At 26.8% G+C, this 26,615-nt stretch overlaps 15 protein-coding genes across 15 annotated transcripts; 9 read left to right on the forward strand and 6 right to left on the reverse strand.

The window, feature by feature from the left end:
• Positions 1 to 66: 66 nt before the first annotated feature.
• Positions 67 to 1,131, reverse strand: T552_00032 (hypothetical protein). The gene is made up of 3 exons (XM_018368654.1): positions 942 to 1,131; positions 610 to 885; positions 67 to 555 (listed from the first exon to the last, which is right to left on the reverse strand). Exons 1-3 carry the CDS (start codon positions 1,084 to 1,086, stop codon positions 113 to 115), a joined length of 864 nt encoding a protein of 287 aa, XP_018227503.1. The 5' UTR covers positions 1,087 to 1,131; the 3' UTR covers positions 67 to 112.
• Positions 1,132 to 2,419: 1,288 nt separating this feature from the next.
• Positions 2,420 to 3,223, forward strand: T552_00033 (hypothetical protein). The gene is made up of 3 exons (XM_018368655.1): positions 2,420 to 2,483; positions 2,665 to 2,969; positions 3,017 to 3,223. The coding sequence occupies exons 1-3, from the start codon at positions 2,466 to 2,468 to the stop codon at positions 3,177 to 3,179; spliced, it is 486 nt and encodes a 161-aa protein (XP_018227504.1). The 5' UTR covers positions 2,420 to 2,465; the 3' UTR covers positions 3,180 to 3,223.
• A 621-nt stretch (positions 3,224 to 3,844) lies between these two features.
• On the forward strand, positions 3,845 to 5,170 carry T552_00034 (hypothetical protein). Its single transcript, XM_018368656.1, has 5 exons — positions 3,845 to 4,439; positions 4,492 to 4,537; positions 4,586 to 4,800; positions 4,842 to 4,950; positions 4,994 to 5,170. The coding sequence occupies exons 1-5, from the start codon at positions 3,891 to 3,893 to the stop codon at positions 5,122 to 5,124; spliced, it is 1,050 nt and encodes a 349-aa protein (XP_018227505.1). The 5' UTR covers positions 3,845 to 3,890; the 3' UTR covers positions 5,125 to 5,170.
• A 481-nt stretch (positions 5,171 to 5,651) lies between these two features.
• On the reverse strand, positions 5,652 to 6,616 carry T552_00035 (hypothetical protein). The gene is made up of 3 exons (XM_018368657.1): positions 6,243 to 6,616; positions 5,911 to 6,201; positions 5,652 to 5,864 (listed from the first exon to the last, which is right to left on the reverse strand). Exons 1-3 carry the CDS (start codon positions 6,571 to 6,573, stop codon positions 5,695 to 5,697), a joined length of 792 nt encoding a protein of 263 aa, XP_018227506.1. The 5' UTR covers positions 6,574 to 6,616; the 3' UTR covers positions 5,652 to 5,694.
• A 415-nt stretch (positions 6,617 to 7,031) lies between these two features.
• Positions 7,032 to 7,582, forward strand: T552_00036 (U6 snRNA-associated Sm-like protein LSm5). Its single transcript, XM_018368658.1, has 5 exons — positions 7,032 to 7,101; positions 7,160 to 7,255; positions 7,303 to 7,330; positions 7,382 to 7,448; positions 7,498 to 7,582. Exons 1-5 carry the CDS (start codon positions 7,074 to 7,076, stop codon positions 7,534 to 7,536), a joined length of 258 nt encoding a protein of 85 aa, XP_018227507.1. The 5' UTR covers positions 7,032 to 7,073; the 3' UTR covers positions 7,537 to 7,582.
• Positions 7,583 to 8,157: 575 nt separating this feature from the next.
• On the forward strand, positions 8,158 to 12,116 carry T552_00037 (hypothetical protein). The gene is made up of 9 exons (XM_018368659.1): positions 8,158 to 8,384; positions 8,431 to 8,581; positions 8,631 to 9,251; positions 9,295 to 9,334; positions 9,378 to 9,475; positions 9,519 to 9,585; positions 9,627 to 10,678; positions 10,720 to 11,453; positions 11,501 to 12,116. Exons 1-9 carry the CDS (start codon positions 8,204 to 8,206, stop codon positions 12,070 to 12,072), a joined length of 3,516 nt encoding a protein of 1,171 aa, XP_018227508.1. The 5' UTR covers positions 8,158 to 8,203; the 3' UTR covers positions 12,073 to 12,116.
• A 166-nt stretch (positions 12,117 to 12,282) lies between these two features.
• T552_00038 (hypothetical protein) lies at positions 12,283 to 12,786 on the forward strand. Its single transcript, XM_018368660.1, has 2 exons — positions 12,283 to 12,468; positions 12,518 to 12,786. Exons 1-2 carry the CDS (start codon positions 12,323 to 12,325, stop codon positions 12,738 to 12,740), a joined length of 369 nt encoding a protein of 122 aa, XP_018227509.1. The 5' UTR covers positions 12,283 to 12,322; the 3' UTR covers positions 12,741 to 12,786.
• T552_00039 (hypothetical protein) lies at positions 12,770 to 15,383 on the reverse strand. The gene is made up of 9 exons (XM_018368661.1): positions 15,011 to 15,383; positions 14,764 to 14,962; positions 14,612 to 14,709; positions 14,313 to 14,568; positions 13,824 to 14,273; positions 13,550 to 13,779; positions 13,412 to 13,502; positions 13,084 to 13,355; positions 12,770 to 13,037 (listed from the first exon to the last, which is right to left on the reverse strand). The coding sequence occupies exons 1-9, from the start codon at positions 15,335 to 15,337 to the stop codon at positions 12,813 to 12,815; spliced, it is 2,148 nt and encodes a 715-aa protein (XP_018227510.1). The 5' UTR covers positions 15,338 to 15,383; the 3' UTR covers positions 12,770 to 12,812.
• A 228-nt stretch (positions 15,384 to 15,611) lies between these two features.
• Positions 15,612 to 16,584, reverse strand: T552_00040 (hypothetical protein). Its single transcript, XM_018368662.1, has 3 exons — positions 16,474 to 16,584; positions 16,225 to 16,429; positions 15,612 to 16,179 (listed from the first exon to the last, which is right to left on the reverse strand). Exons 1-3 carry the CDS (start codon positions 16,539 to 16,541, stop codon positions 15,658 to 15,660), a joined length of 795 nt encoding a protein of 264 aa, XP_018227511.1. The 5' UTR covers positions 16,542 to 16,584; the 3' UTR covers positions 15,612 to 15,657.
• A 706-nt stretch (positions 16,585 to 17,290) lies between these two features.
• On the forward strand, positions 17,291 to 18,202 carry T552_00041 (hypothetical protein). The gene is made up of 3 exons (XM_018368663.1): positions 17,291 to 17,824; positions 17,867 to 18,071; positions 18,115 to 18,202. The coding sequence occupies exons 1-3, from the start codon at positions 17,336 to 17,338 to the stop codon at positions 18,168 to 18,170; spliced, it is 750 nt and encodes a 249-aa protein (XP_018227512.1). The 5' UTR covers positions 17,291 to 17,335; the 3' UTR covers positions 18,171 to 18,202.
• T552_00042 (hypothetical protein) lies at positions 18,172 to 19,695 on the reverse strand. The gene is made up of 5 exons (XM_018368664.1): positions 19,602 to 19,695; positions 19,385 to 19,544; positions 18,978 to 19,329; positions 18,652 to 18,920; positions 18,172 to 18,606 (listed from the first exon to the last, which is right to left on the reverse strand). Exons 1-5 carry the CDS (start codon positions 19,647 to 19,649, stop codon positions 18,218 to 18,220), a joined length of 1,218 nt encoding a protein of 405 aa, XP_018227513.1. The 5' UTR covers positions 19,650 to 19,695; the 3' UTR covers positions 18,172 to 18,217.
• Positions 19,696 to 20,014: 319 nt separating this feature from the next.
• T552_00043 (hypothetical protein) lies at positions 20,015 to 23,584 on the forward strand. Its single transcript, XM_018368665.1, has 9 exons — positions 20,015 to 20,111; positions 20,155 to 20,315; positions 20,359 to 20,469; positions 20,513 to 22,136; positions 22,185 to 22,655; positions 22,704 to 23,115; positions 23,161 to 23,275; positions 23,324 to 23,420; positions 23,462 to 23,584. Exons 1-9 carry the CDS (start codon positions 20,060 to 20,062, stop codon positions 23,536 to 23,538), a joined length of 3,120 nt encoding a protein of 1,039 aa, XP_018227514.1. The 5' UTR covers positions 20,015 to 20,059; the 3' UTR covers positions 23,539 to 23,584.
• A 121-nt stretch (positions 23,585 to 23,705) lies between these two features.
• Positions 23,706 to 24,848, reverse strand: T552_00044 (hypothetical protein). The gene is made up of 4 exons (XM_018368666.1): positions 24,440 to 24,848; positions 24,120 to 24,393; positions 23,913 to 24,073; positions 23,706 to 23,867 (listed from the first exon to the last, which is right to left on the reverse strand). Exons 1-4 carry the CDS (start codon positions 24,802 to 24,804, stop codon positions 23,750 to 23,752), a joined length of 918 nt encoding a protein of 305 aa, XP_018227515.1. The 5' UTR covers positions 24,805 to 24,848; the 3' UTR covers positions 23,706 to 23,749.
• An 87-nt stretch (positions 24,849 to 24,935) lies between these two features.
• T552_00045 (hypothetical protein) lies at positions 24,936 to 25,593 on the forward strand. The gene is made up of 5 exons (XM_018368667.1): positions 24,936 to 25,018; positions 25,069 to 25,195; positions 25,239 to 25,273; positions 25,319 to 25,408; positions 25,449 to 25,593. The coding sequence occupies exons 1-5, from the start codon at positions 24,980 to 24,982 to the stop codon at positions 25,548 to 25,550; spliced, it is 393 nt and encodes a 130-aa protein (XP_018227516.1). The 5' UTR covers positions 24,936 to 24,979; the 3' UTR covers positions 25,551 to 25,593.
• Positions 25,594 to 25,837: 244 nt separating this feature from the next.
• Positions 25,838 to 26,360, forward strand: T552_00046 (hypothetical protein; the record flags this gene model as incomplete). Its single annotated transcript, XM_018368668.1, has 5 exons — positions 25,838 to 25,871; positions 25,908 to 25,993; positions 26,041 to 26,122; positions 26,175 to 26,215; positions 26,265 to 26,360. 5 exons carry the CDS (start codon positions 25,838 to 25,840, stop codon positions 26,358 to 26,360), a joined length of 339 nt encoding a protein of 112 aa, XP_018227517.1.
• Positions 26,361 to 26,615: the final 255 nt, after the last annotated feature.

The raw sequence follows: 26,615 nt of genomic DNA on the forward strand, positions 1-26,615 counted from the left end.
AAATGTAGATATAATAAAAGAAAATGTATGATAATAGATAGAAATGATTGAATTGTATAATAATATAGATTAAAGATGAATAATAAAAAAAGATTAATAATGAATAAATTAATTAAAATTCAAAAGGAAAAGGATCATCGGAGAATAAAGGGTTGTCGGAAAGCAAAGGATCATGAATAGGATTGATATGGTTTTGTGTTAGACCGAAATCATTTAAAGATAAATCGAATTGTTTTTGAAGAAGAGAAAAATGAGGTTTTTGAGTAGAATTAGATAGAAGATTTGTATTAGATTTTTGTTGAAAAGATAGAGTTGGTTTTTGATAGCCATATAATTTGGTAGTGGATTTATTTTTTTTTTTAGTAGAAGTATCAGAAGGATGAGTCGAGAAATTAATTAATTTCCAAGAGGAATCACCAAGAATAGCCTGAGAACTTTTTTCTAATTCACAATGACCCTGATCGTCTAATCTATTAAAATAAGATTTATAAAGTGGCCATAATTGCAATGTTGATAAATCGACAGGCGAAAATCCAGGAATATTTTCTTCCAATGCTATTAAAATATTGATTAATAAAGAGAAAATATTATCAAAAGAAAATATCTCACTACATTTTGGTTTAGGAGGCATATATTCTGGATCCACAACTTTTTCATGATTTTCTATTAATATCGATTCATTTTGTTTAAAAGGATTAACAATAGTATTTTTTTCATGTAAAGATTTATGAATTGATTTATTTTCTGTTTTTTTTGCTGATGTTGTATATAAACATTTATTTTTAATTGGCCAATTCGTATTTAATAACTTTGATTTTTCTCCTAACACTGAAATAGGCATATTTTTAACATTTGTATCTTTTCCTCCAAGAATTTGACGAGGTCCTATTAATTATCAAATTAACTAATACTAAAAAATACTCAATTTTAATTAATTTTACCAAGAGGTGTAACAAATGACGCCGTTGAAAATCCTACATCTTGTTTCTGTAAATTACTTATATATCCTGTTTTTTCCGAAATTTCTCCTGTTGTTACTGGCGTTTGTGCTACTCTTACAATAATATTTTCTTTATCTTCATGCATAATAATAATTGATCAATTTATACTATATTAACAATTATAAGTTCCCTAAAAGCACTGATATAAAGTTTCAAATCCAACAAGAATAATTTCCAAAAATAAAAACTTTAAGATATTTTATAAACCCTGATAAAATGTTTTATAAACTTAAACTTAAACTCAAACTCAAACTTAAGCTCAAACTTAATATTATGAATTAAAAACTAGCTGTTCAATTTCACTAAAAATATGTTTAAACTAAAATCAATCAATCAATCTTAAAATACCAATAATTTTCTAATAAATTTTAATATTTTTCTTGTATAAATGTTTGTTTAATAATTATTTTGTAAGAAGGTTCTTAATGTTTGTTGATAAATGAATATAACCCTACGAGCAACCCTAACCCCCAACCCTAACTATACGAACAAACCTAACCCTTAGTTCATAGCACCCAGCCCTAGGTTATAACCCTAACACATAACCCCAAACCCTAACTCATAACCTAACCCTAATTCCCAACGCAACCCTAACGCAACCCTAACGTGTAACCCTAACTCGAACATTAACCCTCGATGAAACTTTTCACTTGTAACGAATAACAATTTGTAATACCGAATACCTAACCCTACACATAAACCCTACACCTACACCTAACCCTACACTACACCAACCCGACACATCTATAGTACTCCACTCCACTCCACTCTATAATGCTCGATATAATACTTTAATACTCAATATAATAAAATATAATTAACCTTTAAATACTGATTAAATACTGATTAAATACTCATTAAATACTCATTTAAATACTCATTAAATACTAATATATACTCTCTAACCCTTAAATAAAACATCATCCTAAACCCTAACCCATAACTCTTAACTCATAACTCCACTCATAACTACCTCGTAACACCAACATATAACCTAGTAAACCCTAACAAATAACCCTAACCCTAACCCCACCAAAACAAAACACCAACCCTAATAACGAAGACCTAACAATTACACTTAATTAACTCGCAACAAATAACCCCTAACACTTGATAAACAACACTTGATAAACAACTCCTAATAAATAACTCCTAACTTGTAAACATCAACTTGTAAACATCAACCAACCCCTATTAAACTCCAATTCATCCCTAACTCCAACTCCAACTCCAAGTCCAACCCCCGCTCCAACCCCCGCCCTAACCCTAACCCCACACCAATCTACTTAGGTTAAGGTTTTCTCTTGTAAAAACATACGGGAAATTACAAATCTCTCTACTGCAAGTAAGTAAATATCCGTATAAACATGGTTTCTAACAGGTTTTTTTTTATAGAAAACAATATAAAATTTAAGGTATTTTATAACATAAGAACATCTAATTGGATATTAAATAGAACTTAATATGGAGAAATTAAAAGAGGTGAGTCGATATTTTTAAACGCACAAGATCAGCAAGAAGATATTTGGAAGAAGATATATGGAAGAAGGAAATGAAGGATTTAAAGAGGAATTATTAAGAATTAAATATATAAATAAAGAAAAGAAAATGATATAGGAAAAATGTGCGAGATTGGAAGAATAAATGTTTATATAAATAATAGAAATTAAGTTTATTACGTGTTGAAGCAGAGGAAGCAAATGGACGAGCAGATGAAGCAGCGGCACGAATAAGACAATTAGAATATGAATTATCATTGAAGGAACAGGAATGTATGAGTTTAACGCATAAAAATGAACTTTTGGAAAAAGAGATTGAACGATTGGAAGTGCAATTAACGGAAGTAAAAACGGCGGCAGAAGAAGAATCAGGATGTCGTAATATAAGTGAAACACTTCAAAAAAAAATTCAACTTCTTGAGGAGGAACTTGAGTTAAATGATTTAAATCTTCGAAAAACAACCGATGCGTAAGAAATAATAAATTAATTTTAAATTTTTTTTAAAAAATGATAAGATTACGACAAATGGATGTTAAAACAGAACATTATGAACGTAAAATATTAGTATTGGAAAAAGAACGTGACGAAATCGAGGCAAAATATGAAGAAATGAGTAGAAAATATGAACTCGTCAAAGCAGAGTTAAATGAAGTTAATCAACAACTTGAAAGTCTTTAATATTGCATATCTCTGTTTTTTTTTTACATGGATATAAAAAACTTATATTTCGGATATCATCACGTATTATTAATGCCGTATTGTGCATTTTTCTTTTTCTATAAATAGTTTATTATATACAAATATTTCATCATTTTAGAAAATGTTTCAGGGCTAGGGATAGAATGTTCATTTTTTCTTATTTTATTTCCCGATAAACTATTTTAATAAAAGTATTAAATATATTGTTTGTTTAATTTTGTTTTTAAACTTTATACCATATAAGCCTTAATCATATATATTTGTGTACTTGACAAGTAAAAATATATATTTTTATTATTAAGAAATCAAAAAGTAAGATTTACTGTATTTTAACCATATTTATATCTTTTAATCAAAGAAATAAAGGTTTAAAAATTATATTTTTATAAAATTAATAATGTTTTTGAATAAGTCATTATAAATAATTTTGGTATATTTGGTATGTAATTACGAGGACACAGAATTAGTTAAATCCATTGTCTTAATAAGCTCTTTCAATACCGTTCGTTCATTATTACAGGCGTTATTTTAGTTTAAATCTAGTTATAAAAGGAACAAGTCTTTTGGATTATTATTATTATATCAATATATCAATCTATCTATTTATTTATTTATAAAAATATCATTTACTTGAAAAAAAAGGGAAATTTGGGTTAAAAACATTGGTCTTATACTATAATTCAATTAACAATGTCTTTGGATATTAATAAACAGACAGAATTTCATCTACGACATTTAAAAATGCTTCCACATAATTATTTATTTACAGATACAAGCCGAATGAGTATATGTTTTTTTTGTATCTCTTCTCTTGATCTTCTTGGTTCATTAGAAACGTCTACAACATCTTTACAAAGGAAAAGCTGGATAGATTGGATATATTCATGTCAAGTATCAAATGGATTTCGTGATTGGCCAGCAACAGAATCTTTTCAACCTTCATGTGATAATTTAGTTCATATAGCATCTACATATTTTGCAATATGTATTCTTCTAATACTTAAAGACGATTTGAAAAGGCTAAATAGGAAAAATATCATAGAATCAATTGCACGTTTACAGAATGAAGATGGGAGTTTTCATCCATGTTTAGTAAATGACGAAAATATACATTATTTAGAGAAAACAGATATAAGATTTACATATTGTTCAATTGCTACTTTTTATATCCTTGGATGCAAAAATATAGATAAATATATACAAACAGAACCTCTTTTAAAATATATAGAATCTTGCAAGGCAGGTTTTTTATTTTTTTATTTATTTTAAATATATATATAACTAGTATTAGTCATATGATCATGGATTTTCAGAAAATCCAAAGAGAGAATCACATGGTAACAGTTGCAATAATTTCTCATGATATATGTTAATACATTTTAAAGCGGGGTATACATATTGCGCAGTTGCATCACTTAGTTTACTCAGAGATATGTCGCCTTTTGTAAATAAAAAGCTATCATCTTTATCTTTAGAAAAAACTGTAGATTGGTTGCTGAAAAAACAATTATCAAATATTGATGATTACGGAGGGTTTTCAGGAAGAACAAATAAACCTTCTGATACATGTTATTCTTTTTGGGTTGGAGCGGCATTAAAAGTATAAAACTAAATTTCATTATGTTATTCTAATATAAAAAGTGTCTTGATGATGATATGAATTATATATATAAAGAATCATGTAAAGAATTCCTTTTAAATAAAACTCATAGCATAGGAGGGTTTGTAAAATCTAAGGGCCAATATCCAGGTTTATTCATAGAATTAATATCTAAATTGTTAATATATGTCAGATGTAATGCATTCCTATTTCGCCCTCGCTGCACTTTCGATTTTTGGTGAGAAGAGTCTTTTAGAAATTGAACCAGCTCTTGGTATTTCAAAAAGTTCATTACAAGGTTTAAAAATGTTCAACGAAAATTAATTTTTTTTAATAAACTCATCATCTAAATATTAAAGTTATTTATTTGAATGACTCTTCAAAGAAATCTAAATTAATATATCAAAACTCAATTATTTTTTGAAAAACCAGATTTTGTATTATTTTGATTATTCAATTTTCAAGTTCAAAAAAGTGATATCTTAAATAAAGCTTAATGAAAGTACAATACTTTAGATTTATATTAAATATATTAAAATCTTAACCAAAAATAAAGATTTATGAAAATTATTATGTAGATATATTAAACAATTTTGATAAAACCAATTGTATATAATATTAATTGTATATAATATCATAAAGATATCTCTCATGTTATAACTATTATATATATATCATAATGGAAAAATAAATATTCTGAATAAAAAGAAATATAAAAATAAAATTTCAGCCTTTTTTCAATAAATGTTCATTAAACAATCTAATTATTTTAAGCTAAAAACATATACTTTGTAAAAAACTTAAATATAGAAATTAATCAACGAATTAAATAAAAAAAAGAAATTTCAGATATTAGATTATCCATAAATTCGTTAGAATTTATATATATATATATCAAGCCGTAATAATATTATCTTTTTCCTTTTTTTGAATATCATCAATAACAGAAGGATCTAAATGCATATCAATAAGTTCTGGGATATCTAAAGGAACATCAGATGATTGTCTTAAATCATTAAGCCTTTCAAATATCTTAAGTCCAGCAAAACAATCTGTAGCAGCATCTTTATAAAGTTAGAAAAATTAAAAAATATAAATAAATATTTATACAATGCATTTGTTTAAAAATTAACTCATTTTCCCAATTACTATATCTCACACTGCCTTTAAAAAGAGGTTTTCCAAGATACTCCTCTGCCAATTTTGTAAGCCCTATAAGACGTAAACTCGGATCCCATTTATCTTTATCAACAGTAATTGCCAATTGACTTAATTCCAAAAATCCAGTCCCAATAATACCAAAATCTTTATATAACTTATAACCATCATTTCTTACACCAACTCCACATTTTATAAAATATGGATTTTCCAGCAAATCTTTAAGAGGACTAGGAAATGTCCCTTCATGATAAATAATAAACATATATACTAAAATTACTCACCTTCTAAATCCATTTGAGATAAATGAAATAATACAATAGAATTCGCATCACTCAATTGAATAACAGCAATTTTAGAATCTCCATGAGGCTTCCATTCCATGTCAAATCCAAGATATGGCCCTTTAAGAAGAGATATAGCATCTTGAACTCCAGATAATTTTAAAATATAATGTATCTTAGCTTGAGGTTTACCCTGACTATTCTTAATATCCATATAACTCCAATAACGATATTTTTTCGGCTCAGGAACTTGTTTAGACTCCTTATTACTGGCAAAACTATCATTCTTCTCCCCATTTGAATATGTTGATGATAAACGCTGAACAGACATCTTAATAATTGAATATATAACCTTTTTTTTCAGAAAAAATGACAATCTTTCAGATTTTAAAAATAAATTCCTATAAAAACAAAAAGTATTGAATAATCTTTGCATAATAAAGCTTCTAATGCGATTTTTTTAAATATCCTTCGTTTATTTACTTAATCCAAATCTCTTAATTATAAAAAGTATATAAATATCTCAATAAAATTCACTTTATCTTATGATAAAATATAACTCATATTCATACAAAATTCGTTTGATTTTTCAATATTTAAAAATATCTTTTTTTAACCCTTAAAAATTATTATTTAGTCCTTTAAAATAGGCTTATTATTAATAAAAAATAGGATTCTACTTATTTCTTATTATATTTATTAATATTATACTTTTCTATACTTAGAAAACTCTTTAATTTTTTTATTATTCAGACGATATGAAATCTCGAAATTTACTATATATATAAACTGCTAAAAAGCAAATAAACTACATATTCATTAGATTCTAGAATGTCAACATCTACACTACTTCCACTTGGTAAGAAGTTTATATTTTTATCTTTTTTTTATGAGTTTATTCTAATATAATATAATAGAATTAGTGGATAAGTGTATAGGCTCAAGGATCTGGATTATTATGAAGGGAAATACAGAATTCTCTGGAACTCTTTTAGGATTTGACGATTATGTCAGTAAGTTCTCTGTTTATTTATTATTTTCTTAATATTTATCATCAAAGATATGGTTCTTGAAGATGTAACAGAATAGTAAACGGATTCATCAATTATTATTAATATTTATCTAATATTATAATATAGTAATGTTTCTACAGGAACATTAGAAAAACATAAACAACTTTTACTAAATGGAAATGGGATTTGTATGGTATAAATATATTTTTTATAATATATTATATTAATATAATTTTAAAAAGTTAATTCCGGGTGGAGAAGGAGATTTTCAAAAGGAATAAGATAATAATAACAAGAAAATCAAAAAATATTTGAAAAAGAAATATTTTTAACTTTTTTTTGATTTAAGTGAGATTTTTTGTTGAATAAATCAAAAAAAAAAGATTACTAGGAAATCTACTTATTCTATAAACAATAATAACCTTTTCTAATACCATTTTTATGTATATTATTTTATTTATTACTTTTTAATTTTTACCTCTTTTCTTTGTCTAAAATATACATAAAAAATATTCAAAAATACTATACAATTAATCTTAAATAACTAGTTTATATCTAAAAATTCTGATCTTATTTTACATAAACACTTCATAATACAAAAATTTTATCGTTTTTAATATATTAAATAATCTTCTTTTAATCTATAATTTTTCTTTATTTAAATATATATTTATCTTATTATCTTATTTAAATATTTTTTATGTACGTTTTATATACATTTTACGTGCATAAGATATACTAAGGCCTTAATCATCTAGTCTCGGGCGTTATATTTTATTTTTCTAATAAAAATACAGAGTTTTTGCTTAAACATTGTAACAACAAATATAAAAACATATTTTCAAGGGTTCTAAAAGAAATTACAGTAAATTATATTTGTTAGTTATTTTGAGCAGCAACAAAAACATAATATCAGATTTATTGTATTTTAAAGGAATAAGATTGCCTATGAATGAAACAAATTATCCATTTTTAACGGGTTCTGGAGGATTAACAGGTCTACCAACATTTTCCCAGGGTTCAGAAATTAGAGGATCAACAGCAGTATTTTCATCAGCAGGAGGTACACATGGAACATATATATCAGGTCAAGACATGTCAGATACATCAGAAAAAAAAACAGGAAAATGTGAATATTATTAGAGTATTTTATTTTTTAAAATTGAAGTATTTAGTGAGACTATCATTTGTAACAGCAAGCGATCAAGAGAAATTTGAAAAGCTGTTTAAATCAGCAGTTGGAGATAGTATTGTAATTAGTGGGGAAATAGCAAAATCTATTATGTCTAAATCATGTCTTACACCATCAGTTCTTTCAAAAATATGGTGAAAGAATATTTGAATAAAATAAAAAGAAAAGCTGACAATAGAATAGGGAACATGCAGATACAACTAAATCGGGACAGCTGATGATGCCCGAATTTGTATTGGCAATGCATTTGTGCAATATGGCAGTATCAGGAAAAAGTGTACCAGACAAGATTCCAGATGTAATTTACGATGAAGTATTCGATGTAGTTTCATCAATTTTACTTTCGGTACCAGATTCAGCACCATCTAATACAATTGCAACGAATCTTAAAACAGTATCAGTATCTCAGCATAGAGCATCACCTTCGTCAACTACTCAAACGGCAAAACTAGTACAAATGCCACAAACATCAGCAGTGGCACAACCAGGAGGGACCCAAGCACATTTTTTACAACTACCAACGAATTTTCAGTCTTTTTCATCTTCTACATCAAATATTCAGCCTCCAGTACATCATACGCCAGTACATTATATGGCATCTGTACAACCATCGCTTACAGGATCGCTAAATTATCCTGCACAATTTAAAAATATAACATCTCAAGAACAATGGGGAGTAACAGATAGAAATCAAAGAAAACTATCAGGAATCGATGCATTACAATCACAATTAATGCCTCGAAAGGGAAAAGAAGGATTGTCGGCATTAAATTTACATACAAATACTCAATTAACATGGACTATGTATATTTATTTTTAAAATATATAATTTAATTAATAATGATAGAACAAAAGAAGAAAAACAAACATACGATAATATATTCAAGGTAATACACGTATAAAAACAGAAATTTATAGACTTAATTAAAGGCATGGAATGGTTATAAGACAGGCTTTATCGATGGACAGACAGCTGTTGAAATATTTACTCAAAGTGGCCTTTCAAAGAAAGATCTAGAATTAATATGGTAATAATAGTCCAATCATATAAACAATCTTTAATCCATCTAGGAATTTAGCTGACTCTGAAAATTCTGGCAAACTAAATATTGATGAATTTTCTATAGCTCTTCATTTAGTAAACAAATATGTTTTCTTTTTATTTAATAATTTAATTAGATATATCTCAAATTAAACGGCTATGAAATACCCTTAGAACTTCCACAAGAACTCATGTTACAATCATCAAAGAATTTCTCGGAATCAGTTAATCAAGTCAAATCACTTCTACGTGACTTTAATTCTCAGCAAAAGCAACCTGTTTCACCGAATGTTGGAGATTATGTAAAATCACCTCCATTTATCAATGATCCTTTCCAATTGTATCGTAAAGAAACATCAACATATAAATACAATGATAATAAAATAGGATATATTCCTGTTTCTCGTCGAAAAGAACCTTTAAAAGATTTTGATTCGTCTTTTATACATACAGCGCAAAAAGAAGAACCAACTGATCAATTAAACAAAAATATTAAAAATGAAGAAAGAAATTTAGATACAACTAATATTCAAGATGAAAAGCATGGATTAGAAATTAAAAACGAAATAAAACATCTCTATCGTCAAATTCGTCTTATACAAGAGGAAATTGATAATCATCCAGAATCATCATTATTATTATATGATTTAGAAAAGGAACATAAAACTCTTGTAGAAGAATTGCAAGATTTATCTGAAGAGCTTCCAAGTATTATTTCCAAAATTCGAAAAGTCGAGCAGGAAATTGCAGATGCAAAGATAGAGCTTTTTAAACTACGTGATGCTAAAAATCATCCTGATTCAACTGAAAAATTCAAAAATAGCAAAGTAGTCGATTCAAATAGAAGGGAAACAAAAACAGCAGTAATACTAAAAGCTCAAATGGCAATTCTTACAGGAAAATCAACATCATTGGAAGATAATGATTATGAAAAACGTTATACTGAAGCAATATTTCATATAAATAAAGAAAGACAATCCAATGAGAATACAATATCTAATATTGAAGAAAGCGCTGAACAGTTAAAAAACGATTTAAAATCTAAACTCAAAGATTTTCAGAATAGATTTTTACAAAATAATTATGAACGAAAAAAATGGAATAAAGGAATTGATGTTCAAAACGAAGTTAAAAAATTTATTCTTGATTTAGAAAAAATGCGCAAGCCTCAAGAAAAAAAAGATTTAGAGTATGTTCAATATCATATTTATATTTTTTTAATTTCAGCAGTTGTCTTAAAAAGGATCAATTCTTAAATAGTTCTACTTTTACGGAACAATCAAATGTTAATCCTTCAAAGACAAAATATTCCGAGTTTACATATAAAAATGATACTACAAGTTCCTTTGTTTCTATTGATAAAAATAGAGACAAAGCAGCATGGATTAAGGCAGAAGCAGAACGTCGTATGAATGAACGCCTAGCAGAAATGGGTATCGATCTCCATAAAAGATCATCAGGATCTAATAATCCTTTAACTATTGATAAAACACAAATAAATGATATAAAAGAAACAGAGAAAAAGGAGGAAAATAAAGACTTTGAAAAAGATAAAGATTCATTAGAGATTAATAAATTTAAAGAAATAGACCAGTATTATGTTCAACAAAATTCAATTAAAGAAAGTGCATTAGATCAGCAATCAGAAATGTTAAATCAAGCATTACAAAGAGAAAAAGAACTACTTGCAGAAAAAGAAGCACAAGAAGAACGTATTAAAAAACTTAAAGAAGCTATACAACTTAAGAACGTAGAAAAAGTATGTGAAATAAAAGGAAGAGATAAAAAACATGATTTATCTGAAAAGGAAAAAAAATTACGCAAATTAAAAGAAGAAATGGAAAACAAAAAGCAAGAAGAACTATTGCTTCAACGTAGACGAGCTGAAATGGAAGAAGAAATAAAAAAACTTTCTTTAGAAAATGAAAAATATGAAATAAAAGAAAACAAGGATAAATCAAAAGGTATAAAAAATAATTAAACATTCATCAAATTCAATTAATCTTTATAGCCGATTTAATACAACCGCAACATACATCCAGAACTAATCCATTTCTTCAATTTAGCATTTCAGAATCATTTACATCTTTAAATAAACCAAGTAATCCTTTTGCAAACATGCAAAGTCAAAACAAATCCAATTCTTCTATAGATACTTCATATACTGCATCAAGTGCACAACTTTATTCATCACCACCAATAGTACCAGTATTAAAAGCATCTCATTCTGATGGTCAAACAGATTCAAATAACTGGTCTACATCTCAATATACATATGAGAGCGATAGTAGTGATGATAGTGTCATTGCTAAAAAGAGTCCTGCTCAACTTGCATCTATTCTATTTGGAAATATGGAGGCTAACAAAAAATCTCCACAAACATCTAAAACCGATATATCCAAATTACCAGCAACTGATCTACATACTTCTCCTTCATCTTTACCACCTCCTCCTTTGCCTGCGAATATAAACTCATCTTCTGCTAACAGAAATGCATTACTAAACCAAATTCAAAAAGGCACTAAACTCAAAAAAACACCAACTATTCATCCACGTTCATCTAGTATCGTAGGAAAAGTATAACTCTCTATTACATACATATTAAAACAAACTAATCATAAACAGGTTCTATAGATATTTCTTATTAACTTTTCTTATATTCATTCTTGCTATGAATCTTTAACATTATTTCTTTCTTATGTATTTTTCTTTCAGAATAAACTAAAATATAATAAAATACAATGAAATGAGTAACAAATAAATACCTAAAACATTATTTTATGTTTTTTTTGTATCTTTAAAAACCGGCCGCTTATTAAAAAATATATAAAAAATGTCAAATATTCCTGAAAGATGGGAGTTATTACTACTTCCTGAAGGTGCAAAGAAAGTAACATTTGATATTGATCCAAAGGTCCCAAATGCAGCAAATATTACAGTATTAAATGAAGATCATACACTTGGAAATATGTTGAGAGAGTAATTTTTTTGAAAAAAAGTGATCAACATAGTATATTTATCTTTATAGACAATTGCTTCAAGATGAGAGGGTATTATTTGCAGGATATCGTGTTCCACATCCTATTTTAGAGCACAAATTTGTCCTTAGAGTTCAAACAGAAGAAGGTTATGAACCTAGAGATGCAGTAAGCAATGCAGGAAGAGACCTACTTTATCAACTTACACAGTTGCGCAATAACTTTGAACGTGAGTGGGAGCTAAAGAAGATGGCAGAAGAGTATATAGAATAAGTAAACCTGAAGAAAAATAAAGTATAAAACATTTTGGAGAAAAATATCTGTTTTGATAAGATATAATTTGCATCAGATTGGTTTGATTGTTGTATCCAACATGATTTTTAATTCAGTTAAACTCTCATTATTTTGAATGATTAAACCTTTTTCATTTGCCAAATGAAGTAGACATATAAAACAAAAACTAATGGAAATATCAGCCATTTCTTTTTCAGAATAAATATTCTTTAGCCCTTTTAAAATATCAGTAAATTTCCTTTCAGTTTTTTTAGGATCAGAATGTAAGATATGATTCTATAAATATTTTTTAGAAATAATAATAAAAAAAAAGTAAAAATACATTTTTTAAATTATCAAAATCCAATTCTTTCCAAATATGTTCCTTTAATTGTTTAACGTCTACCTTTTTAGCAGTTTTTGCATAATTTAATTGATCTGATTTAGGTTTAAAAGATGTAATAAATGAATTTAAAACTTCTATATCAGTCTTATGTTCATCATCATTAGGAATGATCTCTTCCTTTGCATCTGAAAAGTAATCATCATCATGAATATCGCCTGCTACACCGATATCTTGATCATTAAAAAAGCTTGCATCATAAGTTGGTTGGTCTAAATTCATAAAAATGTTAATAATCATATATATATATATTTAAAAAGTCCATTACCTTTCTTCTCTTCATTATCAACGCCAGTTTTAGCAGAAAATTTTGAAGTAATCTCTATATCTTCACGAGAATCTACATATTTTCCAAATATCTAATTTAATTTAACAAATTATCTCATAGAAAATACAATTCACAAACCTTTGATTTAGGCTTTGTAAAGAAACGTAAAAGTTGTTTTGAATTAAAATATATATCATCAGGCAAAAGATTTCGAGTTTTTGATATCCATTGTGTTTTAGGAAGATATATATTTGTCCCTCCAGGGGAAAATAAAGAATCAAAATCAATGGGTTTATCATCAAAAAAATCAATTAAGAAAGGCTCTTTTTTTTCCTTTTGTTTTTTTGGTTCTACAACATCTGCTTTTCCTATCATAAAATAAGTAAATAAAAATATTATAAAAAAATATTACCTTTATGCAATCTCTGAATTTTCCAATGCTCGGGTCCAACCCAATTCCTCTTTAAGGCTTGATCGAAATACTCAAAAATCTTATCATCTGTTTCATCCATTGTAATACTAAAATCATTTCCATTCCAGACTTTTAATGGATCTGATTTCTCATCATGATCCTCCAATTTATTTAAGACTGTGTCTTCACCCCAAACATTACATTGTTGCAAATCAGAAGAATTATCCTCAATAATCATAGGAAGTTGTTTATTATCAATATCATATTCATCTGCAGATCCATCTTCATCAGGTAAAACAGTGTCACTAATTAAAAAATTTCCATTTTCTTCATTAAAATCACTAACAATTTTTAATGAAGAAAAAGAAAAATCTCCACCAAAATTTAAATTCTTGAATGAGGGACATATTTCAATATTATCTAAATTAGACATAATAGACATAAATTTTTCTAAAATATCAGACTTTTAAATCACATAAAAAAACATACCTTGAAGACTACTTAAATCAATATCTTCAATATTCTCATTAGAAATTGAATCAATTTCATCTGGTATAGCATCATCTGTATCAAAAACAATTCTACCTTGACGGTCAATAAATAAATGATTTAACAACAATCCTTTTGCACCGCCTTCATCAAAATCTGCTGAAACTTTTTTAAAAAGTGGGTCAACAGAAAATTCCAAATCAAACTTTTTAATCTGTAATGCTGAAAAGTCCTTAACAAGCGTCGCCTCTGATCGCTAAAATCTAAATCATCCAATACATAATTAAACAAATACATACCTTATTTCTATTTTTCTTTTGCTTTTCAAATTCTGCATTCTCTGCATTCATATCATTATCACCATCCTCTTCCTGATCATCCTTATCAACTTTTAATGCTAAAATTAACCATTAACGCTATTATCAAATACAAAAAAAACATTTCTAAATACATTTTCCACACGTAAGACCACTCAAAAGCTTTCCTGTCTCTGTTGCTGCTGAATCAACTCTTGATGTATAAATTTTAACACATCCATCTAATGTACATGACGCTTTTTGAAAATTGATGCCATCTCCTTCCCTCAAAAACGTCATTTCATGAAAATAATCAATAAGTGCAAAATTCCAACTATTAGTTGCATTAATTTTCTGTATTTTTATCAACAATTTATATGGCTTCCATAATTATATATATACATTATCAGTAGCCATTTTCATCCATTCTTCAAAATTAGCAAGTATTGGAACTTTAGGAGCCGATGTAAACCCAGAAAATGAAATATCCGTATTATTTGTTGTATTTGGTGAATTCATTCTAGATTTCATTTGTTTATAAGGCGTTGATGGAGTAATAAGCATATTTCGATTCTTTTCATCATGTTCTGTGCGCTCTTTTCGACGCAACTGCTTCTCCTCAACATCATCATTTAATGGAACATGTTGTGCTGATGGAACTCTTGTTCTTTTAGATGATGACGATCCAAATTGATGTCTTGATAGTGCTCTTTTGTGCTGATTAACCATTTTTAACCGTTTTTTTTCGTTTAAACTGGTTTAAAATATAAATATAAACAAATATATGTTCATATAAATGAGTAGTGCCTTCTTTTATGTCTTTTTTACTCTTTTTTCAAGAGAATTGGCTCTTAATTTTATATATGTTCGATATATTAACTACGGTTAAAACCTTATAAATAATGATATTAAAGTATAAAAACAAAAGAATTAGAATATTCTCAATAAAATAAACTAAAACATCAATAATTATATAAAATTAATGACTAGAAATTAAAAAGAAATATATTATTAATTAACATTTTGTAATTCGTGAATTTTGTATAAAATTAAATTTGCTTATAAGAAAACATATCTTTATGAATTAAATTAGCTCTCGTATTTTTAAATGAAGCTTCTTTTGACCATTCAACAGTCCATCCATGATTAATATCATAAACAAGTTTTGGACATTTCATAAGTAGTCTTTGATAAATTCTTCTTCGAAATCTAGGTGTTATATAATGTGCATCAGTAAAACGAGGCATTGGCAAACGCTGTTTTCGAAACAAAGAGGAAGTAAGTCCAATTTTTTCACCTCTAGAAAATTGTTCTAATTTCTCGATCTCTTTTAAAGGCAATGGTGCAAAAATCTTTCGATAAATAAATGAAAAAGACTTCCATCGAATATTTGCTTCATGCTTTCGATTTAACATTTTATCTTCATTAGATTTATTACTTTCTAAACGTAATAACCAATCTGGATTCTGCGATTGAATAAGTGCTCGAAATTCAGCTGATATAACTGGATATTTCGTACGAGGAAGTCCTGGAATCGTCGCTTCTCCTCTCCTCAATGTTCCCAAAATAGGCTAAAAAAATATTCATGTTTTATTTTATTCAATGGGGAAAAATACACGCAAAAATTCATGTTTTCGTCTACCTCGTCGTCCGTATGTCAATTCCATTATCTTATCTAAACTCTTAAGATCTCCATAGGTCGCTTTGTTCAAACATATCAATGCCATTTTACCATCTCGAAACGCTTTCTTAATACGTACTGGATCCTTCAAATTCCGATTAACAATAAATCTCATTTTAATATAACTTTTCAAATACGTCCTATTCCTTTAATTATCCTTTTCATTCTTTATATTCATATTTACTTTATAGATTCTTCAAAAAAACTAATATAAATCAAAAGTTTTCGGTAAAGTAATGTTGCTGATCCCATTCTAAGACATAAACCCCTTATATTTAAGAAATATCGTATAATTAATAGAAAATTATTAACAAATTAATCTTTTTTATCCATTTATAACCTTATATTGCTTATCTTATTTTTCAGACGTTAATAGTTCTCTAATAAAGCTACGAGATCTAATAAATTCCAATAATTAATAAATTAAGATTTTTTCTTAAAAAAACAACCAAAATTCTTTTCAGATCCTTTCTATCTATAAAATTATATTTAAATTCTTGATTTATTTGTATAAATTACAGATAAATCTTTATTTAAAATTTTTAAACAAAAATTTTACCTTTAAAATAACTTTTCTATAAATAAAATATTATAAAAATATAAAATATTTAAAGAAATACTCAAAATTCTTCTATAAATCTATCATTCTTTTAATATACAAGTTTAAAAGTCACGTGAAAATCACGTGACCATTATAGATTAACAAAGAATATTAACAAATAATACAAAATAAATTAATTCAAAACAACATATAACCTTTTCTCCTATAAATATATTATATTTTTATTATAAAACAACCATTATCTTTCAATATTTACTCTATATCCTCACATAATACTGCCTTTTCTTATTCGTCGATTTCAGCCTTAAACGTGCGCTTAAAATATTAAATTTAAGATTTAAGAGTTTTATAGATTTAATTAAGAGCCTTTAAATATGTTTTATATATAAATATAGCCTTTTATATTTTATTATGTTTTTATTAGTTTTTTAAGTGATAAAAAACGGATATAAAGTGATTAATAAAGGGAAAATTAAGATATAAAATGATTGATAGAATAATTTGTTGGACATGGAAGACTCAGAGCCGTAATAGAGCAAATAAAGAAGTAAAGAAAGTAAAGGAAAAGAATAAGTATTGGAATTTATGGAAAAAAAGTCTTTTTGGCGATATAAAAAAAGAATCTAATAAAAATAATGGAAAACCATGGTTTGACCCTAAAGAAGTGACAGTAGTCTTTGTTCTTGGAAGACCAGGATCGGGTAAAGGGACACAATGTGCACAATTAGTTAGGGACTATGATTTTGTACATTTATCAGCAGGAGATTTGTTAAGACAAGAACAAGCACGTCCGGGATCAGGATATGCTAGTATGATTCAACAATCGATGCAAAATGGACAAATTGTTCCAATGGATGTAACAATTTCATTACTTAAAGATGAGATGATTCAATCAGTTACAAGAGGGAAAAAAAGGTTTTTGATCGATGGGTTTCCAAGGAAAATCGATCAAATGCAGGCATTTGAAAAAAATGTATTAAAACAAATTTTTTTTAGATGAAAGTTAAATAAATAGGTATGTCCATGTCAATTTACACTGGACTTTCACTGTTCAGAATCTATTTTAATTGAACGATTATTAGCAAGAGGACGACGAGATGATAATATCGATACGATTCAAAAACGATTTAAAACACATCAAGAATTAACAGTTCCAGTTCTTGAATATATGGAAAAACAAGGAAAACTAATACGGGTTGCATGTGAAAATAGCATTGAAAGTATGTTAAGTATAAGTATAAAATAATGACTAATAAGGAACAGATACATATCAAGAAACTTTAGATCAAATAGGACCTTTCTTAAAATCATTGCCATAAGAAAATAATTAAAGAATATTTTTATGATACAATTTATTAAGATATTTTTATACTTCTATTTCGACAGACGATGAAAGATAAGCTAATTCATCTTCATTTTCACTAACTTTTGTTTTATTCTGCTTAATTACTTTTAAAATCCCTTCTAAATTACTTTCCCAAGCATTCAATTTTGATTTTAAATCGATCCACTGTTCTTTACCCAAAACCCTATATGTATTTCGATGAATTAAAAAGGTCTTTGATAATTGAGACAATCTACCCTCTAAAAGACCTATACGAATTGTATCGATTACATACATTTCTACTTCAGAGATATCAATATTTAGTGCATTTGCTATCTCAGAATATGAAAGCACTCTTGAAGTAGAAGATGCAGCTAAAGAAACTAAAGTTAAATGGTGAATTTTCTTCGATGCAACATCTTGATCAAGTCCTATAACTAATTTAATAAAAATAAATTTAAAAATAAGAAATTTACCGCTATTTTCAACCCATTGTCGATGCGTATTAAGAAAAGAAAGATAATCCTTTAATGTTCCAACCATAAAAACCTCTAACAAATAAAAAGAAGGATCATTAATATTTTTGAGAAATTGTATAGCATCAATAGCTGCAATATCGTCGAATTGATATTGTTTTGGATGAGAAACTGACGAAATAATAGCTTGTCTTGCTAAATCACTAGCAGACGCCATTTCCGATGGAGAATATGTCCGTAAAGCTTTAATAATAAATTCTAATGAAATTCTAAAAATAAAAATTATATAAATCATCAATATTTCTTTTTTTTTTAAAAAAACTTACTGTTTATCATATTCTAAAGCATATCCCGATATAACAAGAAATAAATCCCTTTTTGCATTATTATCTACACCCCATTCTGTAAGCCATTCTGAAATATCTTTAATTTGAGATAAAATAAAATCAAATAGTTTTTGTTCATTTGCTACTCTAAGAATTACACAAAAAACATCATATTTCAAAATAGAATTCGATGGTAATGTATTAAAAAGTACTGATAATGTACTAAGAAAATATATCGGTCCATTTGGAAAATTTGGTATAACTAAATTAGATAATACTTTAGGAAGCAACCTTTCAATCGACGACGACTCCTGGATCAAATATATAAATAAATTCCATGCCGCTCTATAGTCTATCATACAAATAAACCCTTATTTTTCTATTTATTTTTATATATTTATATAAACCTTTTTCGCTACATCTTGACAACGCATGGCTCTCATTAACCAATATTTCAAGGCATAAATCTTTATTCTCTTCTACTGAAATACCTTCAAGTTCCGATAAGAGAGAGTCCTTTCCTGTATCCTCATTCAAAGTATCAATAAAACTTGCTATTTCTTCTAACTGTTCTCAAATCATCAATATCTATCCGTTTTTCACCGATCTTTTTGGAAAAATTACCTTATAAGCAAAACTACCTTCAACAATCAATGTACTAACTTCTCCCATGTCTAATTTAACCCGTATTTAAGCTTTTTTTTATGGAGGAATATCTCTTTAATTTTTTGGACGTTGGAGCCGGTTAAAACGTAGTATAAATCCATATCAGCTTTTGAACCTCCAAATAAATTAAAAAATAAAAAAAGTAAAAAAAGTAGTAAAATACGGGATTTTTAAAGGTATTTATTGATTTTTTTGAAATATTTTGATATTGTTTATATATATTATCTTTTTTTTAGAAAAAAAAGCATAAAATTTGCATAAAAAAAGATATATATTATCTATACTAGTGGTTTCAAGATAAAAGGTTATTTATATCGGATATTTTTGATAAAAAAACAAGTGAATTTCAATGTCTCTATTTCTTAGAAAGTAAGCTGTTTTTTTTTTAAGTTTAAAGCACAATTTTTGCAAGAAAAATGAGCAAAAATGATCAAGATTCTCAGAAAGAAAATAATATTGATAAAAAAGGTTTTCCAGTAGATTTAGAAGATATTTATTTAAATACGAGCAGGGAGTTTAGAAACACCTACATTAGAGTCTTGTAAGCAGTCAAAAATTTCAACGAATGGTGTTTCAAGAAAGAAAAATTATCACATTATATATGATCCAGAACTAATATCTAAAGAACATAGTAAGGGAAGGAAAGCGATATATCGATTTGATGGGGAGGCGGTAAAATAAAAAGCGTAGCAATTGAAAATCTTGATATATTTAGGATCCTCCATTAATTATTGAAGATCCACGTTTAAAAATACCCAAGTATGGAAAAGAGAAATCAAAAGGAAAAAAAACATGTATGTTAGTATTGAAAAAAGTAGAATTTGAGGTGAAAAAAGGAATATAATAAGTAATAGATCTAATTTTTTTAGTATGACGAGAATTCAATTGGGCCAGACCCACCAACTCAAATTCTTGTTTCTAATCTTTCTACTTTAACAACTAGTGATAACATAAGTATGCATTTTAAAACATTTGGCGATATACAAGAATTGGAGATTCAAGTAAATCCAATGACAGGTACATCATTGGGTTTATGTCGTATTCGTTATCGCAAAAATCAATCAAATAAACTTCAAGGTCATCATGCAGCAAAAAATGCAGTAGAAAAAGGGAATGGAATGAAATTAGGCACAAACGTTATTAAAGTAGAATATGATGAAAATGGTGTAAAATGCAAAGCAATTATTGAAGAACACATAAAGAAAGCATCTATAACAAACACGTCTTACTCATATAAATATCGAAATTCATATCCAGAGGAATCAACGAGATGGGAGGAAGAGTATAGAAATTCCGATTCAATGCATAGAAAGTCATTACGCGATTATCGACATTATGATCATTATTCCCCAAATAGAAATGATACTCGTACAAGTAACAAAGCTTATGGATATTCACAAAATTCATTAGGTTCATCAAGAGCATATAACAGTAATTCTCAAAATTCGAATGATAGTTTTGAAAAATCAGAGGAACATACTCATGAAACTACTATTTTTACGACTGCCGAAATTTTAAAGAAAATAAATAAGAGCCCATATATTTTTATAAATGAAAAATGTCTCCCATTCAGCAAATTTTCAATAAATGATCTTAAAAAACATTTAAATAAACACAATTGGACAGATATCTGTACTGATAAAAAGGGATTTTACATAATCTTCAAAGACAATCAATCAGCACAAAAATGTTTTGTAACAATGAATCAAACATCTATATATCAATACCGTATTACAATGGACTTCCATCGATATACTCCTACATCAATTGATCAAAATTCAAAATTTAAAAATTCGTTTCAACCTGTAGATAATGTGGCCGAAGCAACAAATATCATAATTAAAGAATTATCTCAAGTGTTTATGAAAGATTTAAAGACAAAAATAATTGGACCGTTACTTTATGAACTCCTTGATTCCTTTAGATTTTCATCAGAAATAAAGCATGAGAAGAATAATTTAGCCATTAGAATGAATAATATTAAATTAAATGAAACAGAATCAGGAAATCTAAATGATGATTCTATATCAAATACTAGCACAAAAACAAATGAATTTTATTCAAAAATAAATGGTCTTTCATTTGATGGCATATCAAAAAGATTTTCAGTACTTCCAAAATTTAAAAAAAGGACTTATGATAATTCATATGGAGGGGAATCTTTACGAGATTCTTTAAGACGATCAAAAAATGTTGATTCTAGACCTCTTCATCATCGTTTAAATGATTTTGCTAATTCTCATAATTCTGATTCAGATAACTCAGATTCAGATCATCAATTTCAAAGTTTGTCATTTTCTGATTCTGAAAAAGAAGACAGTGATATCAGCACAAGAGATTATAATAAAACTTCAAGAAAAGTAGCAAGTTCTAAGAAAAAAACAATAACAATACCTCGGTTAAGAGATTATACAAGCTCTGATGATGATATACCTACGACTGGTGAAGGAAACTTTTTGGAACAGTTTCATAAAAGAGATGGATTTAATAAAAGTAAGGAGAAATCTACAAGTTATGAAATTATATATAGTAATATTTTAGATGAGCAAGCAAAAGCAAAGAAAAATAAACGTCAAAATATCGATTTTACATCAAGTGAAGAATCTTCTTCAGAATATTTTAAAGAAGATATAGAAGATATTCAAAGTTCTGAAACTGAAGCTAATGAAAGTCAACTATCAGAATACGAAGAGAAACCAAAAAAGAAAAAGCATAAGAAAAAACCTTCAAACGATATTAAAAAAGTTAATAAAACTATTATAAGCAACGAAGATGTAAATTTAGATGAAAATTATCAAGTATCATATACTTCTACAAAGACATTACTACTAGATGATGATGTTGATATTCTTCTTGATATTTATGGAATCCAAAGCATAGTTAAAGACGAAGAAGATTTTACATTCTTATTAGAAGCATTAAAACCAGTTGAGTCTGCTAAAATTGATAACATTGAATTGTGGGCATGGGGGAAAAAGGAAATTAAAACTGGTAATGTAGATGGATATCCAGGTAACTTTCGAAAAATTAAATTTAAACACATATTCATAAGTATTATAGTAGTAACTAAGGTTTTTGAAGATAAAAAATATAATAGAATAAACAAATCCGGCTCAGCTAGAACAGAAGGCTATTTTACTATTACAGATGCTGAGAAATCACTATATCTCCCTTTAAGAAACAAAGCTATTATATCAAAAGATTCTTTAGTTACTTCTACTACTTCTAGAATGAATCGTATTAATAATCGCCGACTTGCTCTTGGAATTGAAATGCAAAAGAAAATTTCGAGTAGTGAAACAGATATTTTACGTTTTAATGCTTTAAAAGTGCGCAAGAAACAATTGAAGTTTTCTAAAAGCCCAATACATAATTGGGGATTATATGCAATGGAACATATAGATATGGGTGATATGGTTATTGAATACGTAGGTGAAATTGTTCGACAAACCGTTGCCGATATTAGAGAAAGGTAATATAAACAGATGTAAATAATATGGTGTTAATGGGATTATAGGCAGTATCAACGTCAAGGGATTGGATCTAGTTATTTATTTAGAATTGATGATGATACAGTTGTTGATGCAACTAAAAAAGGAAATATAGCAAGGTTTATTAATCATTCATGCGATGTTTGTTTTCATTTTTATTTATATATATGTTTCTAAGTAATATTTTAGCCATCATGTACAGCAAAAATTATTCGTGTAGAAGGAGAGAAAAAAATAGTCATTTATGCACACCGTGATATCGAAAAAGGTGAAGAAATAACTTATGGTATAATATAATTTAGTCTATTTTATTTTAATAATTGGCAGACTACAAATTCCCTATTGAAGACGTCAAAATTCCTTGTTTATGTGGAGCAAAAGTTTGTAGGGGAACGTTAAATTAAATTTATTCATTTAGATATACTATGAACTGGGTAGTCTTTAATAGCTAAAATGCATAAATCAACATATAAATACTAATTACATTTATAAATTATATTCATCTTCATATAAAGAGTAAAACTATGTTTGCTTAAATCTCAATAAATGCCTTTATTTCGAAACAATATAACCTTGTCTTGGTCGGGTATTTTAGTGGTTTTTGATTATAAATTTTCAGATAGATCTAAATAATCTTCTTCCAATATTGCCAGCAGCTATACAACTTGAAAAAAAAAATCCTAATATCCATGATCTAATACCAAATACTTCTTTTCCCATCAAATCCTCGTTCCTATTTAAATTGTTAAATATACTAACAATTAAAAAGGCAAATAACTTAAATATATCAGAAGTAAAAGATATAATTATAGTAAATAAAATAGACATTATACTTGAAAGAAAAAATCCAGTTTGTGCACGGTCAAAAATAAACCACATAGAAAAACCAATAAAAAATAAAAATAATGATGCTTTAACATCCAAAGCCCATGATAATTTCTACATATATATTAATCCTCATAAATAATAAAATAAAAAATTATACAGCAAATGCACAAACAATACCCATAAACGTACTAAAAATACGTATAATCTCAAAGATCTCTATATATTTCGACCTTGGAATCTCTATATAGCATGCTTTTTTTAACGTTTTTGTAAATCCAAATTTATACATTAAAAACTCTACAACTGGTGTCAAAAGACCAAAAAATACCATCCCAATACCGTATAAAATACGAAAATACGGAATATGAGAAATAATTTCAAATTTATATGGCGTTGTATTATTTTCTTTCGTTTGAATATGAAATATTAAACTATGACCTATCAATATCCCTTTTTTTCCAAAAAAAAACCACCGACATAGAAACAACATGTCCCCATACATATAGACATGTCATTTTGACAAGAAACATTAAAAATCTTTTAATAATTTGTGATAATTTACATGATTTTTTGCCTTTTTTTTCTTTATAAAAAACTTTAGGAGTTTCTGGTTCTTCTAAAAGTGATGAATATATAGAAAATAACGCTGATGATCCTTCTTTAATCCCATTCAAAGGGAAAAATGTATAACTTTTTTGTTTTACAAAAATCTCTGAAATACTACTAGATCCATCTTCTTTTAATATCTGGTTAGAACTTAAATTAAAGAACCCTCGGCTATTAAATGAATCATATGAATCCGATCTCTGGACTTGTTCCTGTATAAAAATATTCTCATTCATCTGCTTACCTTTAAATATATTAACTTTTAAAGGTTAAAGAAATTTGTTGTCGTCGATATCGATGTTCGAATGGTTACCATAACAACGTAAAAAAAATAAAAGGACGTATGAAAAAAAAAAGTTGTAAAAAAATACAAAATGAAGCTTTTAACAGGTAAGATATATAAGAAGAAGCATGAATATACTTATATTCTCGAAAACAGCGAATTTTTTGGTGGGATAGAAGTGAAATAAGAAAAAAAAGAAACTAATAAAAGAATATAGCAATGTGTAATTAAAAAGTGTCAATCAAGTGCCAAATCATATCCTCTTAGATTTGAAAATGCTCATATTGTTCAAAAAACATTAGAATTTAACCCGGAATTTCTTTTAAATATAATTTCTCGAGTGGGTAAAAAAAGTCATTTTTAAAGAAAAATAATGAATTATTAAAGACTGGAAAGCGTTTATTTTAACATTAGAAGAACTGGTAAAAAAGAGGAAAAAAGGAATTTAATATTAATATAAAAAAAAGTTTGGAAAAGTGACCGTTCCATATGAAAAACCAGAACTTACGATGGAAGAAGTAGATTTATTACAAGAATTACATAAATTACTTATTGAAGTTGAAAATTTTATTTAAAAAGTAGTACTAAATATAATAGACACAAGTAATGGAAGGAAATCTTATTTGTCGTAATTGTAATCATGTTTATCCTATAAAACAAGGGATTCCGAATTTTCTTTTAAGTGAATATGAAATATAAATGATTATATATCATTTAAAAGTAAAAAAAGTATGAAATATTATTTTGAATGAAAAAAATAAAACATTTTTATTATATAGATAATATTCAAAAAAAAGTTAAATATGAGTATAAATAATTTTAAATAAATAATTCTGGTCAAAATACATTGATAATTTGACTAATATTTAAAGCGTTCATATCATATTCTTTTTTATATTAAAATTATTTATAGATAGACTTTTATTATAGTATATACCGGAAACGGTACAAAAAATTAATAAGATTAAGAAAAGCAGTAGAAAAATATGTATGTAAAACATAAACAAAAGGAGCTTTTAGGTTAAAAAGATAATAGGAATTCTATTATATCATCAGCTCAATTAACAGCTTCAAAATTTACACAATGGTTGAAATCACCGGATTTTACGAAATATTTGTGTAGTACACATTTTTGGGGACCAGTAAATTATTTTCAAGAAAAAATAAATGAAATATGATATATAACTAGGTATCTAATTTTGGAATACCTTTAGCAGCAGTTACAGATTTAAAAAAAGATCCAGAAATCATTTCTGGAAAAATGACACTAGGTATTTAATAAAAAAGATATTTATTTATTTAAATAATCTAATATATGAAAAGCGTTAATTATATATTCAGCAACATTTGCTCGTTATGCTTGGGTTTTATTATTTTTTTTTTGATTTAATAATATACTTATTTTTATCGTAGATGGTTAATCCTCGTAACTATTTGCTTCTTGGATGTCATATTGTTAATGAAACAGCACAAATTGCTCAAGGTGTTCGATGGTTAAGTATAAAATAATATTTTTTTATTAAATTTTTTGGTATAATTATTTTTTAGAATATCATAAATTTACACCTTCAAATAACTCAATTGATCATAAAAAACAATAGGTTATTCAATAGAATATTCTTTCTTTGATAAAATTTTAATTTTTTAAAATATGTTTACATTTTAGAATTTATTATTGATAGATATCACTTGTACTATTTCTTTTCTATTTAAATTTATTTCTATAAATAATATACATAATATATATATTATATATAAATAATA

This window comes from Pneumocystis carinii (genome assembly GCF_001477545.1).
Source record: "Pneumocystis carinii B80 chromosome Unknown supercont1.1, whole genome shotgun sequence".
NCBI classification, from domain to species: Eukaryota; Fungi; Ascomycota; class Pneumocystomycetes; order Pneumocystales; family Pneumocystaceae; genus Pneumocystis; species Pneumocystis carinii.